At 45.2% G+C, this 15,321-nt stretch overlaps 1 protein-coding gene across 1 annotated transcript; it reads right to left on the reverse strand.

Moving 5' to 3' along the window:
- Nucleotides 1-691: 691 nt before the first annotated feature.
- On the reverse strand, nucleotides 692-7,262 carry LOC133918486 (very-long-chain aldehyde decarbonylase GL1-2-like). Its single transcript, XM_062362382.1, has 10 exons — nucleotides 7,106-7,262; nucleotides 6,365-6,588; nucleotides 5,029-5,267; nucleotides 4,338-4,557; nucleotides 3,529-3,916; nucleotides 3,174-3,281; nucleotides 1,729-1,935; nucleotides 1,504-1,614; nucleotides 1,226-1,399; nucleotides 692-1,125 (listed from the first exon to the last, which is right to left on the reverse strand). Exons 1-10 carry the CDS (start codon nucleotides 7,154-7,156, stop codon nucleotides 970-972), a joined length of 1,878 nt encoding a protein of 625 aa, XP_062218366.1. The 5' UTR covers nucleotides 7,157-7,262; the 3' UTR covers nucleotides 692-969.
- Between the last annotated feature and the right edge of the window lie 8,059 nt (nucleotides 7,263-15,321).

The following is a 15,321-nucleotide window of genomic DNA, read 5'->3' on the forward strand; positions in this document are numbered from 1 at the left end:
ATTGTTGGGTTTTTCAAAGCTCGGCTTGACCCGGGGTTTAAACACGAACCACTTATTGAAACTAGGCTTTAGCTTGGTGTTTACGTGCTAACATTACCCGGCCCAAAAAAGTATGGGCTAGATTGGCCCAGAATGACTTAGACGTGGGATTTTTGTGACTTTATCTGAAACTAGCAAAGTACATGTGTATTACAACGAAAATACAAATATTAGTTGTAATAGTATCAATCATAAACTCGATGCATGGAGATATGTATATGCTATGGGAGCGTCGCCAAACGAATACATCGGGAGTGATACCGTAGTTTGATTTCAGATGAGATAAAAAAAATATTATTCACTAATTTCTCTCCTAATTTTTTATTTATTTTTATTAGTAAAACGGTCTCATATCCGTAACCGATAATGAAATATGAAGGCTGGATGATAAGGATGGATAACAAAGGTGGATAAATTATTTAAATTTTAAAGATTTTTAATGGATGGGAGGAGAATAATGATAAGAGCTGATTCCATCTCCCAAAAAAAGGGGGTCACACTCCTCGTTCAAAATGATCATGGGCCAGCAACACTCTGCCTCACTTTTTATCGTTTTTTCCTTGATGATCTTACTGGGATTTATCATAGGAGCAATTTAGTTTCCTCTAAAAAACTAGAGCAAATTAGTTTTATCAACCTTCGAAAAGGCAGGACCAATTTGTTATTCTGATTAGGATTTACATCGATGCTCGGCAAACGAGCTGATCAAGAACCCAGTGACCTCGAAAACGATACGATTGGTCTCCTGCCAAACCGGTATCCATACATTTATGGAGCCTGGAGCTAGGAGGCTATCGCCCCTGGAGGTGTGCACAGCAAATTCGGCAAGAATGGAGTACATGAATAGCCGTCGTCGAGCATGCGACGGTGTTCGCGGTCGTCTTGGCTGCTGCATTCTGCGCCCGCCCGCGCCTCACCGCCGTCCTCCGGTCACACCGGCGTGAGTCCGTGCTTGAGCGCCGCCCGCCACACGACGTCGATCCGGTCGACGTCGATGGCGCCGACCTCGTGGTGGTCCCACCCTTCCAGGAAGTGCACCACGCCGCCGGCGTGGCACGCGTGCACCACCCCCCGCTCCATCGTGTACTGCGTGCATGGACACCATTGCAAACACGTCAGCGGCAAGCTCGTATGGTTAGCGATGTGCATTGATGTCGCTGCAGCTGCGTGATCTGTGACTACGCACCTCGCAGGAGCCGAGGCCCTGCACGTCCTTGGGGAGCCTCATGGCGGCGAGCTTGCCGTAGGTGCAGTCCCGGCGGAAGCCGATGATGGGCGGCACCACGAACTGGTGGAAGTGCGTGCCCGCCGGCGCCCACCGCTGCTCCCTCGGCGACAGCCACTTGCCCACCATCCATGTCTGCAACACCCACCACCAACGACATTGTTACCATCTTTGCAGCAGGAACAAGCCGCAGTGCAAGCCAAACCTTAAGAACGTACGTGTCAGGCCGCTGTGCGTACCTTGCAGTTCTGCGCAGCCTGGTACTTGGTGACCTGCACGAGGTACTGCTGGAACTCCGCCGGCGCTTCCCTCTGGATCTTCAGGAACCTCTCCGACGACATTGTCAACATCTGGGACACGAGACCACAAGTTCTGGTCGACACTTGTTTACTAGACTCTCACACTCTTTCACTTTCAGTACCATGCTGTGAAGTGAGCACTGTGATGAGTGCGTAGGTACGTACCAGGACTCTGATCTTCTTCCTGCAGAGGTAGAGGGCGATGGCCCTGCCAAGCTTGGACGTGGCGCCGGTCAGGAACACGTCCATGGCGTTGCTGGGGATCCCGTTGAGGATCACGGCCGCCGTCAAGGTGTTGCCGTGCACCACCCTCACCCGCAGGTCCGGGTGCTTGTTCACGAACAGGGTGCCGCCTCCATTGAGCGCCTCGTTCTGAATAGAAGACGGAGAAAAACAAATTGGCAGACGAGAACTTTCAAGACCAAATATTGTTTCGAGCTGTGCTCTCCAAGAACAAACGTGGACGTTTTTTCATACTAAAAAATTGTGGAGAAATTATCACTAGTCCGATGGATAAATTCCACGCACTCAAGGCTTGCTCGAAACTCATGCATGATTTTCACATCAAGATTCATTCCCACATGAACAATGTAAAGTTACCGCGATGAAAACGTGTACTATTGACAGAGTATCTCGAATTGGGGCCTTTGGGGGGCGGTAGCTTTTGTCACTCTTGTTCAGGTTCAGGTTCGGCAGAGATGAGAGAGAGATCGACGGACGAGCACAGCTCGCTGCTCGGAAACAGACAAGTGCCTGCAGGCTGCAGCCCTGCAACGGCAAGCAAGCGGCTGTACCTGTACGTAGCATCTCTCTCAATCTCGCTACAGTTCTCCGTGTCGCCCGTCTCCGCGGTGATTGGCTCGCAGGGGACGCGCCCGCCCGATCTACGGCACTGCACACGCACCACGGGCCATGGACACCATTTGCTTGGATTCCATCGGCCCCTCAACTCATATGCGGCAGCAGTGACTGGCACGCCGCCTGCCGCCTGCCTGCTATGGCGTCGTGGTGGAGCAGGTGGCAAGCACGGTGGATATCGAGGAGCCTGGAGCACTGCCTGCCTCACCCCTTCACCTCGACACGCACACTAGTGAGTGAGTCGTCGTGGCTAGTCCCATGCGTTTTCGTCGCCTTGCGTGGCGTGGCCGGCTCGCCGCTGCTCTTCACTGCGCCCACATGGCCTCTCATAAAAATGCTAGTGATCAGAACTTAGTTGGGGTACTGTACGTACTCAACGGACGCAGACCCGATGGGCAGACTCTCTCTTCTTCCTCCTTTATCTCCATCTTCTCCTTGTCCTTCTCCACCTCTAATATTCGGGCTGGAGCCGCCCTGTAGATCCGCCTGTTACTCGACCAACCAATACAGCCTAACTACGTGTACATGCTGGCACGCATGACCAAGGACAAGGTGATGCAGAGAGAGAAAAAAAGAACGAGGCGACGTGTACACTCCAGCACGGATCGATGAGCATGAAACAGGCATGGAGATTCAATTCTCGTCAAAAAATAAAAAGAGGCATGGCATGGAGAAGATATGGTACTGAGCTAGTAGTGCCATTAATGCCGGCCATTGAATTGACAAGTTGATGTGGATGCTGAGTTGCTGACCTTGTTGAGCGCGGCGAGACTGAGCACCTTGACGCCCATCCTGTCGGCCCGCAGGATCGCAAGCTCGATCTGCTGGTTGATGCCCTTCTTCGCCGCCGGCAGGAAGTACTGCAAATACCGGCATGCCGGCCCAGGCAGTTCGTTAGATGGCTGTCACAACTCACATCTGGCGGCGTCAGTCAGATTTATTACGGTGCTCCGTCACGAGCCGAGTGACAACCGATGATCAGGAACCATCGGTTGTCTCTCGCGTCAATCCAATCATCGCCATTGTCGTTTCCTACTGGGGTTTGCGACGAATAAAAAAGCCAACGTTTTCGTGTAAATCGGGAGAGGTGCAGCAGAGATTTGTGACCTGGAAGCCGTATCGGGGCACGGTCCAGGTCTGATGGAGGTGGCCGCGGAGGTAGTAGAAGCTGACGACGAAGGTCTTGGAGCAGCACCACATGAGGAGCATGAAGAAGATGGCGACGGGCCAGAAGGGGAGCAGGATGAAGTGGTTGGCGAACGGGGTGGAGCTCAGGGACCGGAGCACGAACGGCACGTGCATCGACGACATGATGTCCACCACGTGCGCCAGGAACACGAACTCCGGCGCCCGCATCGCGCCGCCGTCCCGGCCCTCGTACGCCGCGCGCTGCAGCTCCCAGGCCCGGCGGTCCAGGGTGCCGCCCAGCGCGTCGAACGCCGGCATGAACAGGCAGAAGTTGGCGCGCTTCTCCCGGTGGTGCAGGCTCACGTACCTGCATGAAATTAACATGGTGATTAAGGGCTTGTTTAATAGAATTTTAACTCTAAGAATTTTTAGAGCTACTTATCTTTAATTTTATAATTTTTTGAGTTATAGTTACGGAGCAAATTAAGAATTATTAGTTGAGATATTTTATTCCTACTTTGATTAAATATATATATATATATATTATTTTATTTTATCTTACAAACTTCAAATTTTACACAGATCTTCAAGTTAAAGCTCTCTAACAAACACGGCTAAGCAACTACTAGGACTTCTTTAATTTCAGTTCTAGAAAACACAAAACTTCTTTGATGTAAAAATCATGGGTTTGAAACAGATCATTTCCTACAGTTGCATCTGCACTCTGTTACGTACATGCGTATCCAAAGCATTGTGTGAGTAGACAAAAAAAAAACTGGAGCACTCACGACGGGGTGTAGAGGATGTATCTGAGCGGCGGGAACGCGTCGAAGGCCCTGGAAGATACGACCTCCACGTTGCTGTACCCCATGGCCCTCAAGTAGTCGAACACGAGGGCGTACCCATAGACTAGGCCTACGGAGCCGGCCCCCATCAGAAAGGCCCCTGCAAGTGGGGCCCCCATCACCAGCGTCAGTATCAGGCACTCCAGTGGCGTGCCGAACCCGGCTGCAATCAAGTCAGGGCAAACTTATTATTTTGTAAGTACAATTCGGCCACACATGTTTCTGCACGAACACCACACTGGTGTGTTTGGATTTTAACATACGTTCAAATAAGATTGAAAGTAACTTTATAACATATACATATATTATTTCTTTCAAAATTTAAATCCCAAAATACGAACACCCATATTAAATTTAGAACTCGAATTCAAATAGTAGATTCTACTACAATAACTCGGTTACCATACTAAGTTTAGAACTAGAATACAAATAAATAGATTCTGCTGCAATAACTTTAACTAACCAAGCTATATTTGGTTCGCCAGGGCAGACGAAATAATAATGCAGTGATCATTGCGAATGTTCTGTGAAATTGTCGCCTCAATCAACACACACATGCCTTGGTCTGCCTTTTTTTGGCCCTTTTTTGGGGCTCAGCAAACTCATTGAGGGAAATGGAGGGTTCCGTCCGTACCTGTCAATGGCTGGGTGACCGCGGAGGAGTGGTGCGCAGAGTGGTAGTGACTGAAGAGCGGGCCCCGGTGGAGGGCCCGGTGGGCCCAGTAAAAGACAGGCTCTGAGAAGCCCACGTGCAGCAGCAGGACGATGGCCCACCCGCGCGGGTCCCACAGGCAGAGCTGCCGCAGGCCCGGGAGCAGGGAGCTGTTGACCACCGTGGCCCCAATCAGCGTTTGCAGCAGCAGAAAGTTGTCCCTGCGCACCGGGCCCCACCCCGGCACAGAGAGTAGTACGTCAGAGGGGACAGCGCTGCAAATTTACCTCACCTTACTGGCTGAAGAATTACAGCATGAAATGATATGTTGACATACATGCAACTTTTTTTACTACGTGAAATTTCATCGGTAGCCAACAAGTAAAATTTCTAGTGAGATGATTAATGCATTGGATAAATAAATACTCCCTCCGTTTTTCAATACTTGTCATTTTTGACCAAACACGTATACCAAGACATTTCAAAGGTAGTACCAATTTTAAATGAGAAATGAAAAAATGTCCTTAGAAACTAGCCTAAATATTCTAGAACCTACCGTAAATAGGTAGGTAAGAGATATTTTGTAAGGGTAAAATTGAAAACTATATCTCAAAAAACGTGAAGTGACAAGTATTTGAAAACAAATAAAATAGTTAAAAGTGACAAGTATTAAAAAACGGAGGAAGTATATTTTTATAACTGTTGAAAACAAACTTGAGCTAGATTATGTTTGCCAAAAACTTTTAGGGTATGTTTGGTTGGCAATTAAATTTGGCACATATTCTTAACTAAGATGGCTAAGTTTAGTCTTGTCACTTTTGTAGCAAGAAAAATAGCTAGCTAACCTTATACAAAATTAGGCAAGAAACTATGATAAATGGATCAAAAAGCTAAGAAGTTAAGTGTGACAACAATTAAATAGGAGTACTTGACTACTAAAATTGTAGTTGACAAAGGCGTGGCAACCATATGTTATATGCCCTTAGTTCACGTCAAGGCTTTGACGACGAACAAAACTGTGTTTGCCGAACTTGTACAAGACTGACGTGGCAACCATAGGTTATGGTCTAAACATGCCTTTAGTCCACATCAAAGCTTGACAACGAACAAAACTGTGTTTGCCGAACTTGTACAAGATTGTAGTAGTCCGCTAGAAGTGTTGAAGCTACCTCAACTGTATATGGAGGAGTACAAGGCTACCTCAACTCCAAACTCCAAAGTTGTTTGATAGAGGTCCACGCTCCCAGCAATGGCGCAATCAAGCTCGGAGGAAGAGAGGTAGGTAGCTAGTGGAGTGGATGGATGGTCGGTGACTCACCAGTCCCACTCGGCGTCAATCTGCTTGAAGTCGACGCCGTCGGCGACAACGCGGCGGCGACGGGTGAAGAAGAGCATGTTGGCGTAGGAGAACCAGAACTGGTAGGTCAACCCGCGCACCGCGAACAGCACCAGCAAGTGCAGCCACCACGAGTCCAGCGGTAGGCCCCTTTGCTCTTGCCATTCTTGCACCACCTTCCAAACCAGAGGCCCATACAACAGGTACTGCATATTTATACACAGACATGACAAAATATGTCAAGAGCTACTATGAATAAACAGTAGCATCATTCAAAGATAGATGCATATATCACGCTTCATAATCTTCATATGCCTGAAATCGCGAGAGGTTAGGTTCAAGGTTTCCGTCGGCGAGCTTTTCCAATGAGGATTTGTAGAGAGAGGTCGGCGGGCGACAGGCTGGCCCGGCGGAGGTGGTGGGCACGGAGGTGGAGCGGCGGGGGCATCGTGGGCCAAGCGACGGACAGCCACCGGTAGACCGGTGTTAGCGTAACCGGGTGACGGGCAAGATGAGGGTAGGCTAGCAGTACGGGAGAGCAAGCACGCCGAAGGTTGAAGAAGTTGTTAGCTTGGCTAGAGGTTGAATAAAGGTTGTGACCCATCCAACTGCTCACACCCGTTGCTTGAGAAAAGAGGAGAAACAAGTGTTGAAAAATTAGTTACTCCATTTGTATATATGGTAGCTTGACGAGTCAGAAGGGGAGGAGGAGGAGCCATTTGCCTTGTATTGGCCAAGGCTTGCCCATGGCCAGGAAGAGAGGGGGGCAGCCATGGATACTGGTCTTCCGAGATGAGTACTAAAGAGGCGACGGTGCTTTGTTTCTGGTAGAGAGGGAGAGATAAGCAGAGTGCCAATGTGTGTCTGTGTGTCTGGCTACTGCCTCTCTCTCTGCTCTGCGCTCCTGATGCCACACTGCATACTTATAAGCAGATCGAGGAGAGAGGTGCACCACTGCACGCCCCGGGGCCCACCTGCAGGTACTCTATTAACGACCGCCACAAGTACAAACTAAAATTGTTGTTGAGAAATCGCGATATATCACCAGCAATCGCCGATGGATATCGATCAACGGGATTTTCTTTGCCACTGGCACTGACGATAGTTCGCAACGACTTCTTTTACTCCGGTTGTTGGAGCTCAGCTCAGAAACAAACTGATATATACTGCTCACTAGCTTCGCCAGCCCAGCTCCGATCGGTGCAACCGTGATGGCGCCTCGATCCATAACTCGGCGTGCCATTGCCATGCCAGGCATCTTAATCATAGATGCCGTCCTTGCCCGGCTACTGCACATCGTACTTGGTGGTTGTTCAGCCGGAAAGCAAAGCGGATCGATGGAGCCGAAGCAAAGACGTAAAGCGGTCGAGCAGTCATGATGGTTTCTGACCAGGACCGCTGAACGAGCCGGCCGGCGGCCGCGATGGATCCAACGGCGGCACGCATTGGCATTGGCCGGGTTGGTTGCCGACGGGACGAAAGAATGACCAGTTCTTGTGACGGCCGGGCCTTGGGTGGCGCCGAAGCAGAACTGCAGAGACGACGGTGCGGCGTGCTTGCGCTTGCGGTGCCTGCTCTTGAATAGGACGGACGATCCATCCAGCGAGTTGTTTTGAAGTAGCTCGCAGATCCATCTATGCATACGCGTTATTATTGTACTACATGTTAGCAGCATGGATCCGGCCGGCCATGTGAGCGCGAGGCCATGTCTTGCCATGCTCAACGCTGCAGGCCGGTGCCTGCACCGGAAGAGTAAGGACGTGGCAGCGTATGGGATCGAGCCGTACGAGTCGTGGTAATACCCTTGTCCTATCTCCGTATGCTTCTCTCGTACACGGCGTACCTTACAGTGCAGGGCCAGGAGTAGAGTGGTGCAGCCGAATAGCGACTTGAAATTCATCCGCCTGTTTCGTTTGGTCGTTGCAGATCCAGCGGAGGGTACGTGCGTGCAGCCAGAGACTCAGAGTGCTGCGTGCGGTAGCTAGATGGCCTGGGCGCGTCAAGAGAGGGGTCAGGGAACGTGAGCGCACCGGCGGCCGGCGCCGTGGTTGCATCTTGCATGCATGGGTGATGAGCGCGTGCCATGCTGCATGCCACGGCGTGTCGGCATGCGCGTTCGGTCTCGGCGTGCCCGGTTTGACTGGTTCGTTCCTTCGGCGCGCCGGGATGGGCTGGGCTCAGTTAATGTGGAGCTCTGCTCCACCGGGGTCTCCCACCGGCCACCAGCATGCAGACCACCGCTTCACCGGGCCTGGCTGTCGATCCGTATGTGCGGTGCGGCCGGCGAGCGGGGTGTGGTGCGCGTTCCTTCGCGTGATCGCGTCATGGATGACCACCGCGCCCCCCGGTCGGGCGTTCCTCTGAAACTCTCTGCCGGAGCCTGACCATCATCGGCCTCCGTCCCGTGCATGCGTATTTAACGGCATGGGAAATAAAACTCCACTTACACTTGCGTACATATACTTTCGCAACTCCACCTACCTTTGCACACATATGTATCTCAATCATCTATCATTTTCATTTAATACTTATTCATATGTTGATTATTCTTATATACTTATAATTATTTTTTCATCTAGCCTTTCAACATAAATCTCAATATAAATAGATAATTCTGATAAAACATACCTTCACACATCCTAACGAAATTTTCGTGTTGTTAACCGCATGAATGAATTTTGCCAACTCAGTCGCAAGGTCTCTTGCTTGTGAACTTATACTTTATTAAATGAAATAAGCACGGTCTCTTGGCAGTTCGTTATAAAACCTCTATCATGCTGTGCAAGCAAGAAGCAGCGACGAGTAATTAGTTAATGCGAATATGCGATACATATATAAACGCAACCGACCAATATGGCTAAGTGCTACTACTCTGACTCTGAGGCAGTCGTGCAGCACTGCAGCTAGATATATTTTGAAAGATAGACAAATGGAAGGCATGCTAACACGGCAACGGAAAGTAGCAGCCGAAACAGAGAGGCCGTTGAGCAATGAAGAAGGTCACACCAAAAAGTGGTTTTGTTTTTTTTTATCATTTTGATTTATAATTATTGACTCAGATAAGTTTTATATTTTATTGATATGAGTGATATCATAATTAAATAATTAATTTTTTAAGTAGCAAATCATTAATTTAAAAACATACCGCAATATGTATCCTCCTTAACTACATGCTCCAACATTGTAGGCTGTAGCATCTTATATAAAAGTTAAAAGCAAGGCGGCCAAGGTTGGTACCATGATCAATTCGCTTTCTCTCGAATCTCCTTACCGCGATCGATGATGTTAACTCTCATTGTCACACACCTCTATTGATTCAGATAAATCTTATATTTTATTGATATGAATAATATCATAATTAAATAGTTTATTTTTTAAGTAGCAAATCATCAATTTAAAAATATACCGTAATATGGTCTCCTCCTTAACTACGATGCTCCAACATTGTAGACTGTAGCATCTTATATAAAAGTTAAAAGCAAGGTGGCCAAAGTACCATGATCAATTCGCTCTCTCTCGAATCTCCTTACCGTCTGATCGATGTGTTAACTCTCACTGTCACACATCTCTATTAACCTTTTACTATTTTTTAAAAACCAATACCACTTATAAATATATATACACTCGTACCACCATACACATGCACTAAAACATCTACAAATTCGTAAGGAAAAAAATACCTAAACATATCTAGGGTACTGCGAACGAGCAGCAAATTCCTATCAATGGCAGAATGGTAACTCGCGATCAAGCTAAAAGCTTCTCTGGCCCCTTATTCGTCAGGTGTGTTATCCGCCGGTTTGTCATCCCTGGTACTATTATCCGATGTGCCTTCGCGCTTATGCCGTCGCACAGTCATTACTAAGTACCTGCTTGCACAATTAAGCTGTCATGTGGTCAACAGTCGTTGTCATACGTTATCCTTGTAGATCAGTTGAACACACACCCGCTCTTTTTTTTTTAACACACACCCGCTCTTTTTTTGAACAAAAAAGTATAAGTCAGATAAACATATACTTACGTATACACACCCCACTTACATCTACATATACTCACTTGAATATGTACTAACACAGTTTTAAATAAGATTGAAGATATAATCTCACATAGCGTGAGCATACGTTTTGACTACTAAATACACGTATAAATACATATACTATTCTTCTAGTAATTTTTAAGTCCTCACAAAAATTCCAAAAAATTTGAGAAAATTCACAAGTATTCCTCTAATGTAATGTAATAATTTATAAAATTATCTGCCACTCTAGATTATGAGGTGAAAAAATGACTTACTTTATAATGTCTATTTATTAGTACGAAGAGTTATGGAGTAACACATACGATTTCGAGAGTTTTTTTTATATATTTTTTGATTAAAAATTTAAATAAATAGATTTTTCGTGAAAAAAATTACAAAACTAGACGCCTGTAGCCCCCTGAGAAGGCTGCAGTCCTCTGAGAGGGCGATTAGGCCTGCTTACCGCCCCCTGGGAGGGCGGGTGGCCTAACCGCCCCCTCAAAGGGCGGCAAGGGTGCTAACCACCCTCTCAGGGGGCAGGTAGGGTCTGGGAGGGCGGTTAGTAGCCTAGCCGCCATCTGAGGGGGCGGTAATGACATGTTTTTTTTGCTAAAAATTGCAAAATTTTGTGTTTTTTTGTTAAAATTTAAAATAGGGAATTTACAAAATTTGGAATTAAAAAGGTTGAAGAGTAGTGAAAACGGTATACTGAGGAAGCAACAATTTGGAGTAGGTTACGTAATTTTTGGAGAATAAAAAATCAATATTTGTGAACAAATTGTATATGTGAAACACTCGCAATATATTACGCAGGTATGAGGTTGCGAATGGCGACAAACATAAGATTAAACATATGGTGGAAAACATTACATAAGACTGTAACCACGACGACACAACGAGGAAAAGAAGGTGACATGTACGGTTTGCACAAAGACCTACTTATTAGTGCACCGCTCCTAATCATAACATGCCTTAGTGAGTGGAAGTATGTCGGGTTACATTAGATACTCTCTACTGAGTGCATCTAGGATATTTTCCCTTTTAGAGAATATCCGGACCTGCTGCCTTAGCACGGTGGGCTCTCTCCTACTTCCTTGCCCTCTTAGCCTCCCGAGCCTGAGCCACGGTATGGTCGTGCGCCTCCTTCCTCATGCGCTCTTCTTCCTGCCGCTTTAGGTGAAGTTCCTCTTGTTGTTGCTCGTACTCCCGACGCGCGTAAACTTCCCTTCTCCACCTCATGCTCATGTCGACCCACTGCTTCTGTTCATCATTTTGCTCATTGTTGAGCCATTGAATAAAATCACAAAGCGGTGGAGGAGACTGAACAAATAGAACAAGATGAGCGGTTAATAAAACAGGGTGCGAAATCGGCAAAGATGTGGCTGATATTTGTTGCTATACAGGTGGATACTCATATGTTCCATGTTGAGACTTGTTATATTGGTAATTGGCACACATGAAGAAGAGCAGCCCATAGGTGTATGAGACGTCCTGCAACTCGTGGAGCCTGCAACGGTCACCACAGAAGCACATCTGTAGTTCGATACCTTGAGGGATGAAAATCCCCCAATATTTCTTTGGTAGGCTTGATGGAGCTGAGAAAGATATTGCACTTAAGAGATATAAGAAATGAGTGGTGCATCAACATATAGAGGTTTAGCTATTTATAGTGAGAAAAGGTAGAAGCATTAAATTTCCTCTTGAAAAAAAGAATGAGTAGAAGGACTCAGAGGGTGGCCTAATGGCTTCCTATGTGAGTCCAACATCACATAAAGGCCTAATGGCCTCCTGTCTGCCTGCCTGTTTCGATTTTTTATTTCAAAAATAAAAAATTGTAAAACTAGATAGCCGTTTGAAAATTATAAAAATAAATTATTATCATTCTTTCAATGGGCGACACTTTTAAAAAATAAAGATGTCACCCTTACAACAGGAGGTATGTTAAAAAATCAAAAGAATGTTGCGTTCTATTGATCTTAAAATTCAAAACACTATCAAAATATTTATAAAAAATTCTGAAAAATATACATTGTAGATGATACTATAATATTTTTTAGATTAAGAGAGCTTATTTCATTAAATAAATAAAAATATCTCGGCCTCTACATCCAATGATATATACTATCGTTCATTATTACAAAAGTGCATGCTCAGGCAAATACTCCGTCCACCCATGAGCCAACAAACTATTATATGAAAACGGAAATGTAAAGAAACAGACAAGTTCATCTCAAACAATTGATCTATTACTAAACCGCCAATCGAACTTAACGAAAGTGTCCATCGTGGTGGTCTCCAAACGACGATTTGCCTACATCATTCGGTCCTAACCTTCCTCTTTCTGAAAAAGTGCCCAAAGCCGGCCGTATCCAGTATGTGCTCTTGTATATGACTTACATAAAAATATGTTTTGGTACCTTGTCAAACACCAATTCATTTCGGCTGAGCCATATAGACCAGCAAAGTGCAGCAGCTCCAACCAAACTTTGTCTCTTTAGCCCTTTCTCTATTCCCCCAAGCCAAGAACTGAATATATTAATAGCATTGGTTGGAGGTTGTAGACCAAAGGAAACGTGAATGATTCTCCATACAAACTTTGCAAAAAGGAAAAACAATCAAAGAAAAGGTGTTGTATCGTCTCATTGCAATTACAAAAACAAATCTTTCATTTCCATGCCAATTTCTCTTGATTAAATTATCTTATGTAAGAATGACCCCTCTCCATAAGAAAAAAAACCATAGGAAGATCTTAATCTTTAAAAGAAGGCGCAAGCTCTATAGCAATCTATTGTTCGGTATAATGTCATCATTTAGTACAACCTTGTACATAGTTTGAATCAAAAATTGTCCATTTTGGTGTAGAGACCAGCTAAAACTATCCGGTTCATCATCTAGCTCAATATTTCCAATCCTAGCTATCAAACGATTCCATGCTTCCAATCTATTACCCACTAAGTATCGGCGAAAGGGAACATTAATCGGTTCATAGCTAAGGACATCAACCACAGTGACATTTTTTCTGATGGCAACATTGTATAAGATGGAAAACCGCTCACTCAAAGTGATAGAACATAACCATTTATCCTCTTAAAAACATATTTGTTTTCCATTATGTAATCTAAATTTCTCATAGAAAAGGAACATATCTTTGACATTCATTAATCCAGTCTAAAATTGTGAATCACATGGTTTTTTCTCTCCACTTGAGTCATCGTTTCATTGCCTAGATATTTTTTTCTAAGCAATCATTGCCATTGCCCATCATCATTTATCAGTTTGAATAATCACTTAGTAGACATTTATTTTGGATTCCTAGGTCTTGGATTCCTAAACCTCCTTGATCATTTGGTCTACACAGAATATTCCATTTCACTAATCTATACTTTTTCTTATGATCATTCCCTTTCTAGAAAAGAATGGAGCGATAGGAATCTAATTTCTTTAGAACCCCTTTTGGTACTTAAAAAAGGATAATATAAACATAGCTAGACTGCTAAGAACAAAATTAATCAGTTACTAGCCTCCCACCATAGGATAGATGCTAGCCCTTCTAACTGTTCAATTCTTTTCAAAATTGTCTTCTATTACTTTCCAATCTTTGTTGCTAATCTTCCTATAATGCATCGATATTCCCAAGTACCTAAAAGGATAGTCCCCCATTGTAAAACCAAACAACTGCGTGTGTTCATCTTCATAGTCTTTTGCCTCTCCATAACAGAATAATCCACTTTTATGAAAGTTGATCTTAAGACCAGATAATTGCTCAAAAACACATAACAAGAGCTTCATATTTTTTGCTATTCAAGATCATGTTTCATAAAGAGTATGGCATTGTAAGGAACCGTTCAAATAGTATTCGAGCTAATCATTAGGACAATCATTTTCCATAATCACGCCCACAATTATTAATCGGAATACCATTCTGGTAGTCCGGGTATGTCTTTACTTCTAGGATCGGAACACACACCTTTACAAAAAGCACATCATCACAAGACATAATAAAGAATGAGTAATTAAATTAAGTTACAAGTCTTTAAATAGATTAAACTTTATAACAAAATACATAACTCAAACATTTGCTAGAGTAGCTATGCAGCGGAATAAGTTACATGACGATAAAAGATGGGTAGCGTCATTTGCCCTAAGGAGCCACCCCAAAATAACAACACCGGAGCCGTTCCGAGTGCGAATTTGATAACAAATTCAACATCCCGGTTGGGCGGCATCCCTGGTAATTCCTTAGGAAAAACATCTAGGTACTCGCAAACCACGGGGATATTCCAAAAGTCCGTGGTTGCAGCACCCTTCAAAGCATAAAGATGGGGACCACCCTCTCCTAGGTGGAGGGGTATCTGGATACCGACCGAATTTATGAGAGAGATGATCTTCCATGCACAATCAATAAGAGCACAATTTTTGGTTAACCAATTCATTTCTAAGATGATATGTATCCCTCTAGTGTCAATCAAGATCAAGTTTGCAAGAAAAGAGACCTTAGCAATGAGAATCTTTACCACCGGAACTATTTGATCAGCTTGCATTTCTACACCAGGCGCATCTATGTGGAAAGTGGCTGGGTGACAAGATTATGATGCAAGACATAATCCACCTTGATGAACGAATGATATGCTCTAAAATCAAAAAGTACGATGGTGGGTTGAGAGTTTACAAGTAGCATACCCATAAGCACACCATCGTCCTCTTAAGCTCCTTCAGTGGTGATGTGGTTCACCTGGCCATGCTTGGGAACTTGGGTAGCCTTAGATGCCTGTTGAGAGGGTTGCACTGGTAGTGATGGTATTAGAGAGGCCACCACGACTCCTGGCTTCGGGAATCGGTAATCCCGAGCGAAATGCCCGACACGCCTGCAATTGTAAAATAGACCACCGAGACCACAAATCACACTTCCCTAGGATCTTGC

This window comes from Phragmites australis, chromosome 5 (genome assembly GCF_958298935.1).
Source record: "Phragmites australis chromosome 5, lpPhrAust1.1, whole genome shotgun sequence".
Classification (NCBI taxonomy): domain Eukaryota; kingdom Viridiplantae; phylum Streptophyta; class Magnoliopsida; order Poales; family Poaceae; genus Phragmites; species Phragmites australis.